The sequence below is a fragment of the Anopheles stephensi genome, chromosome 2 (genome assembly GCF_013141755.1).
Source record: "Anopheles stephensi strain Indian chromosome 2, UCI_ANSTEP_V1.0, whole genome shotgun sequence".
NCBI lineage: Eukaryota > Metazoa > Arthropoda > Insecta > Diptera > Culicidae > Anopheles > Anopheles stephensi.
The window spans coordinates 28,316,722-28,340,808 of NC_050202.1; the positions used below are offsets into that span (position 1 = coordinate 28,316,722).

The 24,087-nt window shown below is 41.8% G+C and overlaps 2 protein-coding genes and 2 non-coding genes across 13 annotated transcripts in view; 1 reads left to right on the top strand and 3 right to left on the bottom strand.

Annotated features, from left to right (window-relative positions):
- Window positions 1-24,087, bottom strand: part of LOC118506050 (hemicentin-2-like) — a 283,028-nt gene that overhangs the window by 143,877 nt on the left and 115,064 nt on the right. The window lies entirely within an intron of this gene.
- On the bottom strand, window positions 6,507-6,625 carry LOC118508590. The gene has a single exon (XR_004905807.1). It is a non-coding gene; the product is annotated as a 5S ribosomal RNA (ribosomal RNA).
- On the top strand, window positions 16,346-16,418 carry Trnak-cuu. Its single transcript has one exon. It is a non-coding gene; the product is annotated as a tRNA-Lys (tRNA).
- On the bottom strand, window positions 22,761-24,066 carry LOC118506052. The gene is made up of 2 exons (XM_036042694.1): window positions 23,546-24,066; window positions 22,761-23,488 (listed from the first exon to the last, which is right to left on the bottom strand). Exons 1-2 carry the CDS (start codon window positions 23,919-23,921, stop codon window positions 22,779-22,781), a joined length of 1,086 nt encoding a protein of 361 aa, XP_035898587.1. The 5' UTR covers window positions 23,922-24,066; the 3' UTR covers window positions 22,761-22,778.

A 24,087-nucleotide genomic window follows, 5' to 3' on the forward strand; every position in this document is an offset into this window, starting at 1 on the left:
CCACACCCGGTTGCTCCTGAAAATGATTTCCGGGGTTTTGTGAATGGTTTTTTCATTGCCAGGCCACTGGATGGGAAAATCATCGCTTTCGCAATTGAAAACCGACAAACTGTTGAACCCACCGCTGTCGATGGTCACCAGTCGGGGGGAGGGAGCGGACACTTTTCAATTTCATTATGTACCGTGGAATGGTAAAGAAAAATGGAAAATTTATTGTAATTTAATACACCCGTACGGCACAACGGTGGGAGTGCTTTTTTTCTTCGGTGAACGAAAGCGCGCCTGGGAAAATAGTGGGTCCCGTGTCGGTGGGCGATGTGCAAATATGTTTTTGTTTGCACAATGCTCCAAGGAATTTAAAGAAATTAATGGTTCTTATAGAAATATTTTTTCGTGATTCGCCTTTGAGTGGGGAATGTTTTGCGGAGGATGGTTTAAGCGAAAATAGAATTGCTGCTGTAGCATGCGCTGGATGGGACGCTACAGTTCAGCATATCATGATTGATGTAGCGTGTAAGAGGATTTTAAAAATTACATTAGTGTTTATTTTACGGTCAAACAGTATTTGAATTGTGAAAAAATATTCTAACTTTACTTTATCTATCTTACCGATTATATAGAAGCTTTTCGTTGTCGCTTATTGTTATGGTGATATGTATGCCGCTCAGAATACATCCAATATGGTGATTTTGCCTGGTAAACTTATCTAAATAAATGTAAACCAAAGAACTAGCTACCACTCACCAGAGCTTCACGATGCGGCAAATCTTGGAGAACATGACGAAGCAGCAGCTCCACTCCTACCGTCTCTTCATTGATTTTAAAGCCGCATATGAAAGCATAGCCAGGGTAAACCTGTACGACGCAATGAACTCTTTTGGAATCTCGCCCAAGCTTACCAGGCTTGTAAGAATGACAATGGCCAACATCACATGCCAGGTGAAGGTGGATGGAAAACTCTCAGGGCCTTTTGCTACCATCAAGGGTCTGCGCCTGGGAGATGGGCTTGCCTGTCTCCTTTTCAACCTGGCGCTAGAGAGACCCATCCGTGACTCTGAGGTGGAAACTTCGGGGACCATCTTCTATAAGTCAATCCAGATCCGGGCATACGCAGATGACATATACATCATTGGTTTGAGGCTCTCCTATGTAGCAGAAGCTTATCAAAGGATCGAGCGAGTTGGCTGCCAACCGGTCATACTACAGCCTGAGGAAACTTCTCCACTCTAAATACCTGTCGTGACGGACAAAGCTGGGACTGTACAGAACATTTATAGTCCCAGGACTCACATACGCCTCTGAGACATGGACTCGATCCAAAAGTGACTAAACCTTCTGGGCCACGTTCGAGAGGAAGATGCTCAGACGGATTATTGGCCCCATATGTGTGGAAGGACAATGGTGGAGCCGCTACAATGGCGAGCTCTTAGAATCGCCAGGCTCCGGTGGGCTGGTCACGACATGAGAATGACACCGGATGACCCAGCCCGTAAAGTCCTTTTAGGCCGTCCACACCGGACGGACGAGGCGTGGTGGGCCTAAATTGAGATGGAGTGATGGAGCAGAACGGCTGGGATAACGGATTGGCAGACGACGGCGCTAAGCGGCTCAAGACCCAGCGGCTGCCCACCTAGACCTTATCACACCTAGACTTATAGTCGGACAGGGATATTCTTCCAAGGAATTTTCAAACAGGTCTGGTGGCAGAGGCGATAATGGCGGCGGTCTTCACACGGCAGGAACGGACATCAAATCTCATCTATAATTGGACTGTCTATCCAGCTACTACGAGTAAAACAAAGTCATAGAAAGCCATACATCGCAGACCGAAACCTTTTGTGTGTCAAAGAAGAGAAATAAAAAAATCTGGCGAATGATCTCTGCATTCGCTCTGCATGTGGTTGACGCGGAATGATCCAAGAATGATTTTGCTAGCGTTTTGAAATGCAGTGGATCTGAGAAATCACGAACAATTTGTTAAAAGACATTAAGCAATTTCTAGGCACAGGTAATGCTAATGGCCGTGGTGTTAAGTCATAGAAAGGCCGCAATACCTGTCTGGGTTTTGCGTCGTTTCGGGGAAGTCTAGTTCTATGCATCACAGTTGTTGACTAAGCACGGTTTGTTCAAGAGTCACCTGGCAGACCCTGACGCTCATCAAGGAATCACAACGCCCAGAATGTCCGGATGAACGCGAACCCTCTGATACACGTTTTCTTTGAATGCCCCACGTTTCAACGTTGTTCATCATCGCAAGTGAACACGGATGTGACTTCGACGAATATCGCCGCTGCCTAGACGCAGCAACTGGCGTAGTATTGTTGAAGCGAGGAAGACATTCATGTTTTGTCAACAACAGCAACGCATTCGGGTTGAAAGGGAAGGTACTGAAAGGTGTTCCTAAGGAGTACGTCAGGGTTTCTACAAGCAATATGTCACCAACGCAGCTGGAGTCCCATTAGCTCAAACGGCAAATGGTGGTGAGCGTAAACTGTCAAGCCTTAACCAGGTGATTCAGGTGATTGCACCGCGCTTAGACGTGTCTCATAGACCATTATGTCTATATCATCATTCTGAAAGGAAAAGCCTAGTTGATAATCTTAGAGTGTTGGTGAGGGCCCGAGGAGGTTTTAGCCGGCAATAATCCTGCAGTACCCGGGGTAATCCCATTTTTGGGCAACTTCTGGGTCCTGGGCTTCTGGGTCTGGGTTTCCGCCATGGTAAAAAAGTACTTCAGCAGTAACAACACCTGGCCAAAAACCTAGCAACAGTGGCAAGGAGTGCCTGAACGAGTAATTATTATCAGGCACTTCACACCATCCACTTAGAAAATTTGATGTGGTGTGCTCTATATCCTCTACGACAAGTGAACAATGAAGTTGGGTGACTCAAAGTTTCTTCGAACAGACCAATGTTCCACTTAACCTGTATAAGATGTGGCTCACTGAATTTCTTTCAACCATGTGGGTTGAGTCATTCCCGTCAAGAGTGTATCCAAATTAAGCTCCTAGGCGCGATTCCACAAGGGTCCATCTTCAGCTACAAAATATAGTTATACCATAGAAGCCAATTTCCAGATTGCCTACTCAGGGTGTGATATGCTTCTGTCAAAGCACTTCTGCCAGGGGTAAACACTATGTCAAATTTTCTAAAACCAGTTCCCCCTTAGTTTGCTTCATTAATATAGATTGAGCAAATGTTATTGAACTACCACGTTACGTTCTATCGGTCAAACTAGCTGCACCCGTGACAGCTGGTTTCGGGAACTTTCGCTTGTTTTGCATTATTCAGCGTTCGGTCTTCGGTCAGCGTTTCATCCGGATATGGCTGAACGGGAGCATCCTGAATCCACGTGCTGCTCTGACTTCCGGCAGAAAATAGGGTCACACGAACGAACAAAAAGAGAACATGAAAGGATTCGCTTTCACCCCTTGGACAAAAGGAAAACCCCGGGAATGGTTTTCCGGTGTTGGGAGTGTGCGAAAAATGACACACGTGCCGGAAGATGAGAGTGACCCTTTCGGTTCGTCTTGTGTGCTTCGTTTCATTTTTAATGGAACCGTTTCCGTAAGTTCAATTTTAAACCTGTCTGTTCCCTCTGCTCTACGTGCACGCCTGTTTATAGGTTGAAGATTCGTTTTTTTTTCTCTTCTTTCTGCTGTTCGCCGACTGCATGTTGAATGAACTATCGATCGGTGGAGCTGTCGCAGGAGGTCTGTTGGAACGTTGGGAGAATGTATCTGCTATTGTGACCTAGAAAGTAAAAGGGAGTTTGACATACAGACAAACTATTGTAGTGCAAATTTAACAGGAATGTAAGCGGAGAGTATGTCTTCAACAGAAATAAATTCATAAACGTAATAAAACGCTTGATGTTTCCATTAAATTTCTTTTTCTTTCCTAAAAACTTCTTCAACCAAATGCATTGAAGCGGAATTTGAGTTAAGTCGAATAAATGGAAAAAGGCTCCCGAGACAGCTTTATGCACGCGGCACGAAGATAATATTGAATTATGCTCCTGTTTGTAAGACATTTTAAAGGCAAAGCGAAGAATACCTGCTCACCTGCTCTGTTACCGCTCTGAAGGGAGCTCCACGAAGGACAGAAATGGTAAAAATAGGACATGACAGAAACGGAACAGACGTACTACAGGCAATGCAAACAGCATCATTATACACCGCCATCTCGCCCTAAAGGCCATCCATTAAACATTAGATTTCGCTATGTAGATACACGTGCCAGCCTTCTGGTTCCTACCGGGGCCGGATTCTGTTTCTGCTCGTTTCAATTTCCTTTTACAGGAAAGAATATCACTACCTTCGGGGCTGGCCGGAAAGACTGAAGACGTTACACTCGGTGGCAATAGTGCTGCAACTGCAGATGGTATTTTTCTATGCCAAGCAATGTCAAACCGGTGCGCAGCGTGCCGGGCACGTAAAGGGTAGCAATGAAATCTGTGCTCCCGGTATGAAGTTACCGCCTGTCTGTGGCTGGGAGTGTATATCGCGCAACTTTAGCAAACGAAACGGAACCTAAAGAAATAAAATCAGCATCGCGGAAATAATAGAACAAAGTATTTGCATGCATTTTAATAACGTGTTCAGAAGGGAGACTATGTTTGCCTCAGTACGTTTTTGCTGGTTGAAACACTGGTACACAGTTACTGATTGAAATGAGCATCAATCACTGAATCTGTATCAACAACAAAGAGGCTGACATATGTCCACCAGCATAGCATTTCAAGTTGGAAGGCATGATATAAGTAGTTTGATTTAAGAGGTCATTTATTCGATGGGGGATTGTGAATTTGGTGGCAAAATTCACCAACGACTTCAAAACGACAAAAACCTTAGCTTCTGAGCTAAAATAGACTTCAATTACTTCTTCTTTGGAGATAACGACCTCGACAGGTCCCTCGGACTCCCAATTTCTTGCTTTCTGTGACTTGATTTTTCCAGTAGGTACATAGCCAGTCTTGCGTACCGTGAGGGGGTCTGGATGGGATTAGAAACCTGGATCGACATCGCTGTCACCGTAACGCTCCTTTAATTACACCCAGGTAATTAACATTTAATTATTTGATGATAGCAACATAGGTAAAGCAGCTCTACAATACTTAATGCGTGAACAGTGCCTATACTGCTCTCCAAACCATCATAGACATTGCAATGCATTTGATCTGAAATCGGACTAGGGGACATTAAAGGTCTTGCAAGCAATTGAGGTCCATTGTTTGACTGGCTAATTCTCCTAAAAAATAAAAACAGATCAAAGGTACTGATGCTAATCGGTCAGGTGACACAATAATCCACGTATAGTGCCAGTAAAGTCGTCTTCATATCAGAGTTCTGGGCAAAAGACTCGAGAAGGCCCCCCCCTGACAAAATTTGTTAGGCGCTTTAGGATTTACGCCTAAAGGTATGCAATCCGCAGTACACGTTGCGAGAGCTTCACAGTGAGCTTTCAGTGTGTTTTCAGTGTGGTCAAAATTGGTTGAAGAAAGTCGAATAAAATATTGTTATTATTTGATTAAAATCCCCTCTCCGCTAACCCTACAATTCATTTTGGGTTATAGGAGCTTCGTACTAGTTTTAAGTCGCACTAGGGGTGAACAATCGGGCCTAAAACATGCACGGCGTTCTCGGACGGTAACGGAACAGTTATTCGATGAATACTTGTTACCTTGCATTGATATTCAGCAAAGGAGGAAAAATAAGAATATCATAATCTCAAACCACTTGTTACAATGTATTGTATCAAGTTCTACTCGCTGTCTATTAACAGTACTAAGGAACAATGCACAATGTTTACATCAAATGGGTTTTGACCGTACAGAAATCCCACTGTACAACAAAAATGACAGGCCACAGTGCTGCACACAAAAGATTCTAGGGGGGGCCTTCTCGAGTCTTTTACCGAGTTCTGTGTTAGATAACGTGAGCACTAATAAGACTGGCTTGCTTGGATGTGCTTAGCCTTGGCAATCAACGAGATATGCCTACGTCTTTTGTCTTATGTCGTTTATTTACAGGCTTTTTGTTTTATCGGTCATGAGCGAAAAAAATTGGAGAAGATAAGGCAACTGGCTTCCAATTTTTTAACACTTTCAACCGATACTCCAACAATTTCTCAGATCTCAAATAGCAGCAAGAGCGGATAAAGATTAACCTAGATCTGGTGGATCTATAGTTCAGCACTGTCGCCCAAGGAAGGCTAAAAGTACAAAGAATTCGTCTTTACGGTGTAGACTAAAGATGGATTTAACTTTACGCGGACTGAGCGAAACCTGAGACCCTGTACGAAAGGAGCTTCGAACTAAGAAAAAATCCCCCCCGGCCAGCAGATTCAGTGTACTCCCTATATGCATTCCACTTAAGGTCTTCAAGGTGCTAGATTTGCCACTGGTGGTGGTAGATAGTTCTGGCCACAACAAATCACTTTTTTTTATTCATAAAGAACGGCCTGGCCGTATTGCTTAAAACTAAAAAACAAATAAAAGGGGAAGATGCCAACGACACATGGTTTTCCCAAGTGATCACCCACCTAAGTACTAGCCATGCCCGATGTTGCTTAACTTCGGTGATCGGACTAGAACCGGTGTGTTCAACATGGTATGGTCGTTGACCAATTCACATTATCGTCTATGAAAATACTTTCTGAACACTGCTTGCAAATAACTTCCTTCAGCAGTGACGAATGAAACTTGTTGAGCAGCTCTCAGTCGAAGGTATTTTCGATCGTTATTGCTTCGAAATGATTAAAACCTCTTCTTCTTCTTCTTCTTCTTTCTTGGCACATACAGCCTCGAAAGGTCTCGGGCTTATCATTTCTGGCTTCCAGTGACTTGATTTATCCCTTAGCTGTATAGATAGTAGAAGTCTTGCGTCTCTGAACGAATATTGATTTGATGGACGGTTTTGATGGGATTTGAACCCTAGCAGCTATCTCCTAGATCACCGGACTACCTAAAAAACATTAAAAACAAAACATATGAACACAGTTTTTCATACAAGCTTGGTTCAGGTAACAGTTGCCCTAAGAACACCTAATTTTGTAGAATGCTTCTTGAACATAAGACTCGAGCATGATAGAGTAAATAAAACACATAGCTATTCAGAAAAGACTATTTTATGTATATATTAGAAGGGACATACAACCACAAAGATTACAAACAACATGAAGGTTTAGATATACATTTGTAGCACAGTAACACAAGGTTATTATGGGTGAAGCCTCTCACTTTTATGCTCACTGCAGACCTGACACGTTAGGTGATTGATAGGTGGTAAGTCTTTTTAGGTTGTGGCTGAAGAAGCCTTGGTAGACCATTGCGCGAAAGGTTGATCAAAAAGTCACGCAAACAATTGTTAGAATTTTTAATTGTATATTGATTATTCATTAAAGCACAACAGTCGTTCCAACACGCTTTATTCCAGTGCACTATCCCCACCTCAGATTGGTTTAATGGTAGGGAACAATGCAATTGAGAGAAATGTAGTTCTGCACCTGAATCTTTAAGGCTGTGGTATTCATGTTTTAAAGAGTAGGCTCAAGCTGGCTAAGAGTCTAGCCGTACATACGACTGAATGCATGCATTATTAAATACATATCGCATGGCATAATCGTGCAGAGCACATCTCGTCCGTTCATAACTGAGTTATGCATTAGAATGCCATCCAATAATCCATCCCACCTGATTGCTAATGCTTCCCCACACAAGCATCTTCGTAATAACAACATTAGCCAATACTAGAATGCTTATGAAGTTTATTAACTAAGTGAAAAAATATACTCCATTAAATTTTCCGGTTACAATCCTTGCGGATATATTTTATGGTTCCGTAAGATATTTGACTCAAACGAGATTAAAGTGAAGACTCCGTATAAAACCATAACTACATAAAGCAAAACACCAAACTGGTGTACTTTGACCCTTTCTCGCTCTCACCCCTACACACACACAATCGCTCGACACATAGGAGAACACCATCGACTCGGCTTACACGCAATTTTACAACACAACGCTCCCGACCGGACGAAGTTGTTGTGCACATCCTGTTCCTGGGCTGTCCGGTGTGAGCTGTGCTGTGGTTACTACCGATTACATCGTAGCTTTTATTGCATTTTGCAAAATTGAACAATTTCACACATAACATGCACGATAAACATTTCGGTCGCTCTCTCTCCCTAATGGCTATCGAGATGCGGTTTTGATGCAAACAAGCCCCGGGTAAGCGTTGCACCCGACCATCGAACAAAGAAGCTTAGTCCTTCGTTAGTCCTGCCATCTCGGAGCATCAACGGAGCGTCACCGACTGCTGGCGTCCCTACTCTCCCTCACCCTCCCTCCCCACTCCCCAACATGCTCCATATCATCGTACCCCTTCAACCACAGAAGGATGAACCAATAAATTATCCTTTAGCCGTTTCGTTCCGTTTTTCGAACCCGATGGATCGAGTTCACCTCCCGGTGGCACTTCAAAAGTTTATTTATGTGACTGCACAGAGAGGCACAGACCAAGGGGGAGGGGGGGGGGGGGCGAGTTTTCTCTACCCAGCAACACAGTTGTGTTTTATAGAAATTTTGCTCTAGTTTTTGTATTTACTTGCCCTCGAAGGCTGCCCATCTTTTTACGTCGGCCAGCGTGTGCAAATACCACCAGGGTCTTGCTGGTTGATCGAAAGCAGCCGAGTGCCGGGACTGGCAATGGTTTGTTTCGTGTAGAATTTATTCCACCTTCTACCACTACCACTCAGCGGCTCGTGTCTTCGTACGAAAAAAAAAACAAGATCCTCAGATCAAATCCACTTCCCTCCGTCCCGGGAATCGATCGGCTGGTGGAATGTTATAAATTAAATTTTGAGCATGTCAAGATGAAAACGGCACGACACGGTAGCACGGTCCTGCCTGTCTTGATGGTTAGCTGGAGCAGCGAAGGAAACAACAGCTGAAGGGAAGATTATCGAAGATTCCATCATAAAAACAGAGACGTACTTGGCAGGGCAAGGCAGGATGAAACTAGAAACTTGCCGAGGCCAACAGACCTTTTGACATGCTAGCCTCAATTAAAGGAATGAAGGATCCTTTGAAGATTGTGATTATGATCTGTGCACGATTTGCCGTAGAGCAAGGCATTTCAGTTTCAGTGCTCGCTTGCAATCATTAAACCACACTTTAAATCATCTTTATGCTTGAATTTTCAATATTACCGATATTAAAGAAGCTCATCAATTGCCGTAAATTACAGTATCGCGATCACCTCCGCAGCTATGCTGGAATGTGGCTCAGTGGCGATCACTGGAGTCATTAAAATTGTGAAACATAATTCTGTTGTGATAAATAATCCAGCACCCCAGCTTAATCATACCGATTTTTTTTTTTTTTATTTTGTTTTATAGAGGCTTTGTGCCTTTTGGCTGACATTCGCCTCACTTAATCATACCGATGGGAAGAGAATAACGCTCACTGGAACACAAAAACGGTTTTCCTTATTTCCATTCCCTTGTTTCCATTTTTCCCACGCGCCTCTCTCTCGCTCTCTTTCCGCCGAGCCAATCAGGGGAGTAAATATTTGCTGGTCCATTTTCTGGACGCGATTCGGAAGAAATGGGGTGACCATAAATTTTCTCCTATCAAATTTTACAGGACCAATGAAAATTTATTGCCACTGACTGATTGGGGGCGTGCAAGCGAGCAAGCAAGCATGGTCCGCTTTTCACGCATTGGGCTCTCGCTTTCGCGGGCTGGCATTCGATCGTTCCTTCGGCCGGTGTACATGCCCACCCGTGTGAAGTTTGTTCAGGCAGACCGAAAGTAAACACACGGGATCCCCAGTACAACCTTTCCCGTAAGGGATCGTTTGGTTGAAGTTGCACACCGGACCGGAAACTTGACTGCTCGACCGGTGGATCAGATCTTTCGTATGTAACGCGAATGTATTGGGAACGGTCTGTTTTGGTTAGAACTGGGCCGACCAAAGAGGGTTTAGGCAAGGCAGGATTGTCTGGAATGTTGATCGATTAATCTTCGTTTGATTTCGATACAGGCGTGTTAAATCAACAGAAACAATTCAGCATAAAATACTGCACGTCGTTGTCTTGTTGGCTAAAGGTCCCTCATCTTTGCATGAGCCGATATAAATCATAATGGTTTACTGTGTGCACTTGGGAGCTTTTAGCGCCGTTAGTGGTGTTTTGAGTGGTTGCCATCGAAGTGTGTTCATTTTTTAAAGAAATTATTTTTTAATTCATTTATTTTGCTTACTAGTCTGCCTCAAGGAATTATTAACTATCTTACATTTTTTTTCGGCCTCCAACCGCTTCGTATTTTTCGCCTTCTGAACGGCAAAGAAGGGCTTTACGGGCAGGGTCTCCCGGTGTCATTCTCATGACATCGATGGTGAGATTATCATAAAGCTTGTAGCGCTCGTCATTATTGCGGCTCCTCAATTATCCTTCCACACACACAGGGGCCAAAAATCTTTCTGAGTATCTTACTCTCGAACGCGGCTAAGAGGGTTTCGTCAGTTTTGAATAAAGTCCATGTCTCAGAGACGTATGTGAGTTTCGTTTGTGGAGCCGCTGGTGATGCCACCATAATTTTGGTTTTCACCTCGTTATTTTCCAACCTGAGGTAAAGACCTGCTCGCTCGATCTTTTGCATCTCCTACGTAGGAGAGCCTCAAACCGATGATGTCTATGTAATCAGCGTATGCCAGGATCTGGGTTGACTTATAGAGTATGTTTCACAAAGCTTGCTATTCCCGAGCCTTGAAAGATTGATAATCAAACAGGCAAGCCCATAGATGAATTCTCATTTATTAAAAAGCATAGCTAAAAGTTCTAGAACTCTGTAGTCTATGACAGTAACGCCATTAGTAATCAATAAAGAGGGACTGCAACTTGAGAACGAACAGGGTACGGTAGGAGAGTTTGAAGTTGACGAATCATTAAAGCTACGAACAGCAAGTCGTGTAAAAGATTTTAAGGACTTACAGAGAGGGCAGACTATGGAGGCACATTCTAACACAGACCTAACGTGAGCACACTTTAGAGCTTCCAGGCCTAGAGGATCTGAAAGATCAGGTATACCTCCCAATTTGAACGACGAAACTAGTAGGTTCAAGCTACAGTCCCGTCTAAGTGCTAAACTTTGAATTGAGCCATCATTCCAGATCTTTATCAAGGCTCTTTTGCTCGACAGGAATCTCGTTTAAGGTGTATTTGATTAAGATAGGATGGTTTGAGCTACTAAAACTGTTGAGTATAAGGCGTATGAGGGTTTTTAGGGCTTGCCATTCACCTCTAGTCATCAGGATAAAGAAGTTTGATTTCATCGACGAAACAAACTGAGAAGGCTGACAGTAAAACACTGTAAATATAATTTACAAAAAGGATGAACAGTAATGGGCTAGAAACACTGTCTGTGAGGAAGACCAAAGCAATTATGGGAAAAACAATACGAAAAGAAAGAATAAAGCTTGACACTTTAGATTCGACCAGACAAAAAGGACGCAAGCCAACTGACAAAGTCAGCAAATCCCAACTTCTTAAACTTACTCAACGGCAGCTTATGTGGGACTCGATCAAGTACCGAATAGATCCGGATGTTTAAAATATTATCTTAAATTTGAAGGCGTTTTCATTTTATTATACTATTTATAAATATGGGGGAGCTCTAATTATAGCATCACAAACCTCAATCCGAGTAGAAACAATGTCTCATCTATAGAAAACTATCCAGATCATTCAAAAGAACCCCTTATCGCCCCGAGCCTTAACACAAGGCTTTACTTTTTGTGTGAACCGTGCGTCATACCTAAACACCTCTCCAATGGCTCGCCAACCGCCAAACTCTTCGTTCGTAGTTTTACGGTTGATTTAAAGTTTCTCATCCCCATTCCTAGAGCCTAAATTCTTCGGCCATACTTTCCGTACCCCGAAAAACAAAGAAATGTGCCTCGAATGTCAGCGAAAAAGTTTGTGACGAAATGGGCACCAGCTGGACCGTGCGGATCCCCTCTTGCGGACATCCACCTCCACCACTTGGGGCCATCCACAAGGCACTCGCCGTGGCTAGTGGTGTGGGCGAAAGTTTTGCATAATTAGTTCAGCCGATCCGTCCCAAAACGTTAGTTCTGAAAGTGCTTTAAGCACCGAAGAAGAAAATGAAGCGTGTGTTGGGAAGAATTTTTTATGAGGAACATAGAATTTACCAACCATTTTTTACGGTCTTCTTCATCCTCTCCAATGAAGAACACGTCAGAATCAGTAGATCAGAATCGTGCTCATTAACTCATGTACGGGCTCGGTTGAGGTTTAGGGAAAGCTTGTCGAAAGCGTTGTGTCGGTGTATATGGATTTTCTAATCTTAAAAGGAACAAAAAATCAGCCGAATGGGAACTTTCAAATTTTCGCACTTACCGCACTAAAATACTAAGTGCTCTTAATTACTGGACCGTAATGGAATGTGAGCTTCAAAGTTTGATGTTCTGAAAGTATTTGATGGATGTGTATGGGGGATTTATGGAGGACGAAAAACAGCTATTGGGAACTGCTTTCGCTGACATGACTTGCAGAATGTAGAACTCAGAATGTATGTGGACTCTTTTACTTATTGTTGTGACACGGTCCCAGATGTGTATGTGTTTGAGTATATTAGGATAAGTGCTTAGTGTGTAAACCAATACATTTAAGTGAAGAATATATGTGTTTTAAAGTAATAAAGCATCCAATTTCGCTCTCAACATCAAGGAAACTATTAATTAACCTATTTTAAGAATCCTGAGGTCCGTTCTCTCCGCTGATCAGTCAAATGCTCTCCACTTTGATACAATTCGCTTTTAATTTATTCTACAAAATTTGCCTAATCTACGAAAATCGTTATCATTTGCCTACCCAAACCTGCTCCCTTAACAACATCACGCCCCGGACGCAATGCATTGTTGGACGCCCTCCCTCAGCGTGGTCTCTCCCATTTCCAGTAAACCACTTTCGAGCCGGTCACTTTCCAACTTGAAAAGTTCATTTATCCTGTCCTGTCAACTCGACAAACCCCGACCGGATATTTATCTTCAATCATGATCCGGTGGAATTAATTATCTTCCGCTTGACAAATTCATATCGACATACTGCCTTTTTTTTTTGTCTTCCACACTCTCTCACTCTCTGCTGCTGCTGCTGTTATCGACATCAGTCGTGCTGTTTGTTCCCTCCGGTCCGGAAATCGTCACCTCATGCCCGCCGATTGACGTGCCGTGCTTTTCGGTGCAGGGTTCAACATTTTCCACCAAACTGATAGAACCGTTCAACCCATTTACAAACCACCGCAGGATATTTCATCCCAAGCCCGACCGTTCGAACTGGGCGCCATCTTTGCCCCTGCCCGAAAGCGTGCTGCGGAGTATAAATAAAGGCGACCCGCTCGAAACAAGCCTCCGGCAGGAAAGGCAGGCAATTTAATCGGGAAAACTTCCTCTTCCGCTACCGGGGCAAAGTTCCACCTTCCTGCTCGGGATCCTTCTCGCACTTTCTCCCTCTAAAGGAGTAATTTACGAAACAAAACAAAGGCAGCAGCAGTGCGCTATGCTTCGGAAAACGAACACACAAAAAAATACACTCTTCGAACCGGATCGATCATGATGATACTGATAATGATGTTGATGGAAATGGGCACCATCCTAAGGCAACTGCTAGCGCTTCCCGGGAGCACAGGCAAAATGCTTCCCAAAAATTCATCCCCATCCCATGGTGCGCTTCAAAAAACGGGCGCCTCCAAGAAATGGTTCTCCTCAATCTGAATGGGTTTTGTTGGGAATGGAATTATTGGAGGAAAAAGTTTTTCCCCCTTTTTCCTTCAGCGCTCTGTCCTTCATCCTCGGTGGTACGAAAAGGAACAATCGCTAGCAGTGCGTAGAAACCAATCTTTGGACGTTAAACAAAACCCAGAGACATACGCACAGGCAAAATCGGAAAAAGGGGTTGGAAATGAAAAATCATAAACCTTTCTGGCGAACAATCTGTGTATTGGGAAGGAAATAATTCCGTGAAGATCGACCCCCAAAGGGATGCGCTGCTGGAGAAGAAATTGAAGCAGTGGACGACGAGGCATTAACATGACACCCCCGGGCGAAAGACACGACAACTTTGGCAACAAATTAAATTGAACAACTTTCAGTGGTTTCTTTTGGGGTGCCGTGCCACGGGATACGATAGATAGCAAGCAACATTGTTTGGCTGTAAATAGAAAAGACAAACAAAAGGTAGAGGTATTTATCGGTGTGTTTATTTATCGTTTCACACAAATTAGTATCCATTTTGTTTTTTCACAAGACGATTCGATGCTATATGAAAACAGGGGTGTACAGATCACTTCACGAGCTTTTGTCAATAACCGAATTTGTGGCTGAAAAATTGATTGTTAAATTTTGAATTTAAATTTTCATACCTTTCTTTACTGCCAAATTCGGAAATTTAAATCTAGACATTTCGATCATAAATCGAAGAAACTGTCAACAGTTTCTCCAGCAAGGACAGTCATCGGACATCTACCGAAATGCAAGTCGCAAACTCGTTTCAGTAACTGCAGTCGAGCTTCCTTCCATGTTTTCCGGCTGTCGACAAGTTGACAGATATTTCACCTCTCCCCAACAAATGTTCCAAACACGATCGTACACGATGTTTGATGAGTTGTTTCTGCATCAACCCGGAAGGAGAAGGAAAAAACCCCTCCAGATGCAAAATTTCAAGGACTAATCAACAGACGAAAAAAGGAAGGGAAAACGTGTTTACCACTGAGACTTTTCTTTGCGGGCGATGGTATGACCGGGGTGCGAATGTTTGTTGTTTGTTTTGACGCCGGTTCCCGTTGCCTTTTCCACCGACAGATTTTGAATGAGTAAGGAATGAAAAAAGAAAAAAAAAGCCGGAGTTTTTCCTCATCGATCACGAGCGAGAAAAGAAATCCATTTTTCTTCACCGTTTTATCTTTTCCTTTGCTACTTGATTCGTACTCCGTGACAGACGGACGGATTGTTGGCAGGACATCGATTTCCTGTTGATTGGAGGTTTTCCGATTCTTTCCTCTTCTTAATAGACTTTCGCCACCTTAGGCAAGTGATTCGAGCATAGGGATCTATCGTGCACACCGGTTGGTTCGATTGAATGTTTCGATGAGTTGTTTGCCTTTGGGCGGGTGGAACCTGACGTGGGGTCAAACAATGAACTGGTTGGAAGAAGTGTTTTTAAGCGACTATATTTGAACTGCCCTTGCATACTGTAGAATGATATCTAGTTATCTGTTTGCATCGGCAAGCTGTTTTTAATAATGAGCGAATGTGTTCAAGACCATAATAAGATTAGAATATTTGTAAGCGTTGAACGGCTGCTGTTCTTTGCATATTATTGCATAAATATTTATTTAAACTATTAACTTAAAATAACAACCGATTTTTCAAAGCGTTAAATTACAAAGTACCAGTTGTTGTCAAGTGTTGGTCGATACATTTCATCAGTAATCTTGAGAGCCGATGTAAAGAGCGAACCACATCCGAACGTTTGAATTGTTGGCCTAAATTTAGAAAAATAGATGATGTTTTCTTATTCCTGAAGAATGCTTTGGCCGTATTGCAAGAAAGAGATAATAAAGAGTATAAAAAGAAAAACTTAAGAGAAGAAGAAACAACACAGAACACAACCAGATGTACTGACCCGAATATTTGCTCGACGACTGCAATTATTTATAAATGATTCGTACAAAAGAACTATGTTTATACATGTGTAACAATATCTTATACAGGAGAACATTGCTTCGTTTAGTGTATATAATTCAAAAATTGTTGAAAACCATTTTATACATATAACAAGCTGCATTGACTTGATGTCATTGCACAGTTATCCCTGTATTCTGTTATTTATCTTTTATCTATTCGTTTTATTTCAATACGAACGTAATAAAAGCATACGTTTAATGAAGATTTATACGTCCGAACGTTATTTTTGAATAAAAGATATATAAGAACCACTAAAAGCATTATAAATCTATTGAAAAGGCCAGGAAGGACATTATTTTCACAATTAATTTAATTTGCACTACAAAAATGCCCTTACATTTATTGATATTACAGTTTTTATACAACTTACGTATTTATCAGGTTATAAGAAAACGTAACGACATGGTACGGCGAACAAAATATCTCATATCTATTTGTTTTTTGTTGTTGTAAAAAATATTGTTTAATAACAATTGAGTTGCCTAACTTGTTATGTAATATTTTGATTGAATTTTCACACAGTGAACCTGAGAACTCGTTTTCTTGTTCTCACCTTACACGCGCCTCTCTCAACAGCCCGGCTAGCTCAGTCGGTAGAGCATGAGACTCTTAATCTCAGGGTCGTGGGTTCGAGCCCCACGTTGGGCGCTTAAAATGTCTTTTTTTGTATTTATTCAACTTACAGACAATACGTCTGCATGATCGCCCGAACGTGATTGCTACACAATTTATATTAGTATGTAACAATATTTTAGCAATACGGCCAGGCCGTTCTTTATGAATAAAAAAAAAAAACAATATTTTGGTCTTTTTTAAACAAAACTTTCCCAAGCCGTGTTGCTGCTTCTGAGTCTGTAAAAATATTTGGCGTACATGGCTATTTAATTATAGCAGAAATTGCTTATCCCCATAGATTCCAAGTAAATAAAACACTATGCAGTGCCTTCTAAACATATTCTAACACTATCACCATTGACTTCACAGCAATCCAACTACACAACGGCAAACAACAAAAGGAGGCCTCTCCCATCAACATCTGCCTACAAACGGATCAAGCCTCCAACGGTACGGTACGATGGCATTCATCACCATTCATTTGCTTCCTACCGGAACGAACGAAAAGCGTACCACCGGAACCCTCCTCCGTTCAGGGTAGAGCTAGGCAGGATGACTAGGTTGGCGCTTGATGACTCCTAGCGTTGGGACGGCGAACATGGCATTACTCACTCGCACAGCAGCAACGCTACCGAAGCACCACCAGCGGCGTGTGGATTATGGATTCGAAGAAAAGCTTAAAAACTTCGAAAAGTGTAACGAGAGAGGCAAAAGCTAACGCTGCGTAAAAATCAAACAACGCGCACACAATGGTGTGTCATGTTGTGATGAGCAGCAGAAACAAAGTAAGCGCGTACCGTGAAAAATGGCTGAACGGAGGAAGGTCGAGGCTGCTCCCCGGCTCGGAAAAAAACGAGGCCACGAAGAAGGCAAGGACCTATCAGCGGAACACTATCAAAGCACGCAGCATCGCAGCGTGTTAAAGGAACGTGTTTAAGCCGGTGTTCCTTGACGAAGGGGGAAAGATATTGCAAACTCTTTGGCCCCCCTGTTTTTGAAACACCTGAAGACAAGCTGGAATGATGGAGGGTCCGGTATTTTTTTTTGCTTGCTTGCTTCCTTTCCTAGAATTGTGCTTTGTTAGGAAGGGAGCTTCATAAATCACTTTGTTTGTTTAGTTTTCTTTTTTTAGGCGCCTCCCTTCACTGCTCGAAACATCTCAGAAAGCTACTTCAACGTTGCTGGCAATTTTCTTCAGGCATTCGTTAGGTTTGCGCGTGTCATATTTTCATCAGTCACGTGAGCCACCCTTACCTGCCCAGCGGTGCATTTTCTTATCCATCTTTGTTGGGCGATGAACATGCCTGATGGAGTTCCAAAGCCGCCGCCTGCCGAAAGTAGTTATTGACTCGTCTGGGTAGGCGTGTGAACACCCCGTAATATGTAAAGACCATTAATAAGCTGACGTGCCTTTTACATCTCCGTACGCGCGCGCCATGATGAAAGTGATGACGACGATGATGATGATGAGTTGTCGCGTATCCGTTACATGCTCCAGCCGTCAGCTTCAGACTGGCTGGCTGACTGGTGGAAGTTTGACAGCGACGGAAGCAGAAATTTGTCACTCATTGAACAATGCCAACGCGCATCGTTACCGGCGGGCGAGCAGAAGAATGACTTTTTCAAGTCATCGTGCGGTGCGGCTCGTCAGGCGGGGTAAGCCTTTTTTATGACGTTATTCGGAGTAATGAGAAAAAGTAAAACCATAAAATCCCCCAAAAAAAAGGGGGATACAATGGCTGCTGTTGATCGCAAAAACCTTGACTGCACGGCAGGCGTACGTGATGGGTTTTTGACGAAAAGAATCGAAAAAGTACGTAAGATTGATCGTAACCTCAGGCACAGGAATGAATGCATCGATGTTTCTTTATGTTCTATGAGGTAAACTGCACGACTTGTAATCAAGGTGACACTAATCTTCAAAGAAAATACTTTGCTCTTTTTGCTAATTAAACGAAGCGCTGATCATTCTGCATCTAGCATAGTCTGCTGGCAATTACAGGCTCACCTTCTTATTCTCCTGGTTAAGTAAAGTCCTAGAGAGGCTGGTATTCCGAAGACTTTTTCAGGCTCTAGAAGAGCCAAATTTTGAGGGACCTATTATCAAATTCTTCACATTTATCCTTACACCAGAAACGTGATTTAGAGCAGGTAATCCTGTTTTCAGCTATTCAGTTACGAAAAAATGATATCAGCCAGAAATAGTCGCCTCACGATCTTCAACAGCTGGTTCGTTCCAGCACTGTTGTACGGCATTGAATTTATATCCGTGATTAATAAAAACCTCGGCTCTAGACTCACTTCAATGTACAATTCTGCGCTGAAAAAACATTAACATCTCTGGTATACCTTGGTATTATGATTAACCAAACATTGACTGAACTCTTCATTATCAGCTAGAGGCAGGAAGCAGTAAATAAGAGATGCTAAGAAAGTACTGAAACCTAGTGGCCACCAAGTAAATTTTTTTCACAAAATTTGCACTGATGGCTCGGTAGAACACCGCTCTGCAGGCTATGGAAAAACGCCATCAAATGAAAGCTGTAGCATAAAGCCGCTGATGGGGCTCATCTGGGCCTATCCGTCATAGTGAGAGCTGACTGCGGTAGCAATAAGTCTAGTAGGCCAGAAAGAGCAGGCATGACCGTAGAGATCGTTAGGCCAAGAACGATGGAGAAAATAGCAGCAGAAGAAGGTACAGTAGTAGACAGACCTGGCGTTTACTTTACTGATCGCGTTAGAGTGCTGAAGAGTTCCATCCTCAATCCCCACGTATAGGTGGTCGACTTCTTTATAAAAGATGAAAAAGTTTTGCTCTGGTGGATATCAACTTCTTCCTCTTCTTCCTTAGCACTACCAACCTCGAGAGGTCACGGCTTATCATTTATGTCTTTCTGTGGCTTGATTTTACCCGTAAGCAGTAAGCGCTGCGCGTCGGGAAGAAGAGGTTTTGAAGAAGCGGACCTTCTCGTCAACGTGGTTAGACAAAATTAAGATCAGATGAATGGTGTCATCTCGGTCTGCTTCAAAACAGTGGAACAACAGAATTAGCTAAATATACGGGCCATCCAAAGAAGGTGAAGCACACAGTTGCTACTTGTGTCGACCCTCCGAACAAATGCGACCAGAGGATAATAACAAGGTTGAGAATTGAGCATACGCGTCTGACACACCGATTGGGGAAGGAATTACCGTTGGTAATATCAATAGTGCGGCCTTGAAGTCACTTTCGCGCACATGCTGATAGAATGCTATGGATACTCCACTGACACACTGCGAAATCCAACCGAGCACTTGGATGTTTAACTTATTCCCACAAATTAATTTTTTAACTTTTTTCAAGAATAAACAATAATAGTTAGTTAGTTAATTAAATTTATTTCCAATGTTACATAATTATAATACATTTGTGCTGGGTTGCGTGAAATAATGGGTCCGAATTCTTATTCTCTCCGCATTGGTTTGATATTTTTTTTTTTAGCTATCTATGGCTAATGAGTTTTAGATTTTACGATCGTGTAGATTTAAATCGTGGGAGTGAGGGAAAAATTGTGACGAAATTGAAAAACCCTCGTGAAGATACAGGAGAAACTTAAAGTAGTACTTAATGACTATTCTTATTCCTAGTTCCTACCTTACTAATAATATTTACAAAAGATAAACCGAAATATATATTTATGAATATATATTTCATTTAACATTCCAGCTATTAATAGCTGAGATCTCTTAGTATTTGTAATGTGCTTGATGAGCACCTAGCAGCGTATGATGATTTTAAATTGTTTAATACCAGATTGATTGTTGGAATATTACATTTCGCGTGTAGTGTGGAGGTTCTGTACCAGGGAGGAACTTTAAGAATGGTTTTAAGAAATTTATTCTGAGTTCTTTGTAGTTTCGATTTATGAGACTTAGCGCACCGGGACCATACTGGCGAGGCGTATGTGATTGTTGGGCGTACTAGTGCTTTGTATAACAACATTTTATTGTGGAAGTTGAGTTTTGATTTTTTGTTTAGAAAACTATATAGAGCTCTATAAATTTTTTCGCATCTAATGGTTATGTTAACAGTATTGATTTTAAATGTCAAGCGTTTGTCTAGGTATAGTCCTAGATACTTTACAGGACTTTTCCATGGAATGGTACTCCTATCGATTGTGAGGTTACTACCCGGCAGTTTACGAGCGCATGTATTTGTGGTGAAGAATATGGCTTCTGACTTATCCCCATTGACTTTCAATTTCCATTTATTACAATATTTTGAATATTTTTTGAGGGCTGAATTAAGTGCTTTAATAATTGGTTTTGGATATTTTGCCGAAGATGATATGGCAAAATCATCAGCATATAATTACTGTTCACAATTTCGCATTAGTGGGATGTCTGATGTGTAGATATTGAATAGCAGGGGTGAAAGAACACTACCTTGTGGTACTCCTGCCGGAGGAGTGTAAGCTGTTGATTTAGTGTTACCTATGTGTATGTTGTTGTGTCTGTTTGATATGAATGATTTTATTATTTTGATTAAGTATCGGGGAAATTTTAATTTGATCATTTTAAATAAAAGACCTTGATGCCAAATTGCATCAAAGGCTTTTTCGGTGTCAAGTAAGACCAGGCCAGTAGATTTTTTGTTATTTCTATTGTGTAGGATATTCTTCGTCAGTCTATGTAATTGATGGGTAGTAGATAAGTGTGGACGAAAGCCGAACTGTGTGTAGGGTATTATATTATTGTTATTTGTATGCAAGACTAGTCGGCCTTCTATGAGCTTTTCCATTATTTTACTGATGCAGCTGAGAAGACTTATAGGTCTGTAGTTTTTTGGGAGGCTGTGATCTTTCCCTGGTTTAGGGATGGCAATAACTTTAGCTATTTTCCATGTGTCGGGAAAGTAGCCAAGTTTTAGGCATCCATTTATAATTGTATTGAGATATATTATTGCTTTGGTGGGTAACCTTTTGAGAGAGTTGTTGTTAAGCTTATCGTGACCAGTAGATTTTTTTGTTTTTAACCCTTTCAAGATTTTGGATATATTATTGGGTTTGAATAATTCAAATGAGTTTTCGTGGTTTGAGTTCAGATCATGGCTTGGGGAAAAGAATTGTGTAACAGTTCCATTGACTTTGCGTTCTATTGGGCTTATATGATTTTTTGTTATGTTATGCGCTGATTCAAAAACTTCTTTAAGAACTTGACATTTTTCGTTTGGAGTTATAAGGGTTTGATTGTTATTTTTTAGAACGGGGATCGATTTATGATTATTTTTGATAATCTTTACGAACTTCCAGAGTTTTGATTGATTGTGAAGTTCGTTGTTCATTGATTCAAGGTGTTTTGACCATGCTTCGTTGCGCAAATCCGATAATTTGATGTTAATATGATTTTTGAGGAAATAGTATGACTGCTTCCACGTATTGTTTAGTCTTTGTCTTTGCCATCTTTTTCTGTATGTGTTGCGTAATTTAATTAACGAAAGAATATCGGGAGGGATAATTAATTGGTAGCTACCGGGAGTCTTTAAGGGTACTGCAATATCATGGGCTGTAAGAATAGTTGAAGTGAGTTTTTCGATCATGTTGTCAATTTGTTCGTTCGAATATATATTGATGAATGACGTTTCTGTTGGCACTATTTTGGAATTTATGTAATTTCTGAACCTTTGCCAGTCTGCCTTCCCGTAGTCGTACACCAAATTAGAGGGTCTTAACTCTAGTTTTTCCTTTAGTATTGAAAATTGTACAGGTAAGTGATCGGAGGTAAAGTCTGTGAAAGTTTTAAGCTCTGTAAGGTTATGGTTGATTTTTGTAAGAGTTATGTCTATTGTGGAAGGATTTCGAGTTGAATCTGCTGGATAGTGTGTAGGGGTATTCGGAAAGCAGATGGAAAATTGCCCTTTCTGTAGTTCTTCGAATAGTGTTTTGCCCGCAGAGTTTGTAGAAGCACAGTTCCACATATTGTGACGGGCATTTAAATCGCCACAAATAATGTAATTAGTTCTTATCATGGTTAGTTTTTTTATATCATTTCTAAAATTTCTTATACTTGAATTAGAGCCAGGATGGTAAGCACCCACAATAGATAGAGCACCATTGGAGGTTTTTATTTGTATTCCTAATGCCTCGATTGCTTCCAGTTTGAATGAACTCATATATTCGTATTTTATATTTCTTTTAACCAAAATCAAAATTCCTCCTTTGGTACTAGTTAGCCTATCTAATCTACAACTATTGTAATTAGGGATATTAAATCTTTGCCCGGGTTTGAGAAAAGTTTCGACAATTATCATTATAACAATCATTTTGTCCCTCAGGAAATTCTCAAGTTCGATTTTTTTGTTGGAGACGCCGTTTGCGTTCCAGTATGAAAGCGATATTTCTGATTGAGGCTCCATCACATATTAAAACAGAATTTACTCACTACTTCAAATATAGCGGTGATTTGTTGCTCCTTAGATTTGCAGGAGCGTAGCTTGCAGAATACTTCTCCTACAATAGAGGTGATTTCCGTCGTATTGAAAAGCTCATCATTGTATGTGTGATGGTGACTAGCATTTTGGTTGATAGCACTATAGCTTGTTTGAACAGGAGGGAGAGCGGGAAACGCATTCCCTTCGAACACGAAATCTCTTGACACCGGTTTTTTAGGAGCACTGGCTTTGGGTTTAACAGGTTTTTTTGGGCAGTTCCAGAAATTGGCTGGATGATTACCATCGCAGTTGACGCATTTTAATTTGTGCGCTGGAATCACTCCGTTATCACACGATGACGTTGCTGCTAGTGGGCACATTTTCGATTCGTGTTGTCCGGCACATTTGTTGCAAATAGCCGGGTGGTGACAGTTAGCAGCTCCGTGGCCGTACGATTGGCAGCGTTTGCACTGCATCGGTCCTTGCCTGTTGGAATAATAATTCCAACGAACTCTACAATGTTCAAGCGCGTTTATACAACGCAGTTTGGCTAGATCGACAGAGCCCTTAGAGAAGTGTAGTAGATAGGTGGCATGCTCATCGTACTTTTTGTTGCGAACGTTCAGTTTCTTAACAGAAACCGGTTTTATGCCTTCTTCCTCTAATACTCTGGTCACTTCTTCTGTCTGCATATCGAACAGACCACTTAGCACTATTTTAGTGGTGCGGTCTTCGGCAAGCTGGTATGTGTGGAAGTTTGTTTTGTTGTTGGACAGGTGACGCACAACCGCTCGGAAATCTTCTGAGGTATTGGTATACACTACTATACCCTCATTTACTACTTTAGTGGTGTACCGCACTACACCAGCAGCTGTGATTTTTTTGTGCACTTCGCCTAATGATTTGCACGCTATTTTTATCGGAGGAACACGCACATTTCTTTTGGTAGGGTTTGGCTTTGTTGTATTAGTGTCCATAGGATGTTCTTCCACGTCATTGTCCAGTGCTGCGTACGCATTTGGTGATACTAATTGCACTTGCTCAGAATTGAGCTTTTCTAAGCCGTTAAAAGTAGCTAAAGGAATTTTGATATTCCTTTGCTTTGCGGAGAGTTTGCCACGACCCATGGTAATAGGTCGGGCGACTACTGACGTTCTTGATTTAGGCTTCACTTTCACGTACTGTTTCTGTAACTTTTTGTGGTTGGTGTTTTGTATAATATACAATTGCTTCGCTATCAGAGACTCGATTTGTACGTCTGTACACGTCGGAGTCAGATTGCGTACTGATAAA

What these genes read in the sequence shown, in the direction of transcription:
- LOC118506052 (XM_036042694.1), bottom strand. Translation starts at nt 23,921, where the DNA reads ATGGGTCGTGGCAAACTCTCCGCAAAGCAAAGGAATATCAAAATTCCT. An exon ending in CAACAACAAAACAAACTTCC is followed by an intron (nt 23,489 to 23,545) that starts ACACATACCAGC and finishes GTGGTCTGTTCG; the next exon opens with ATATGCAGACAGAAGAAGTG.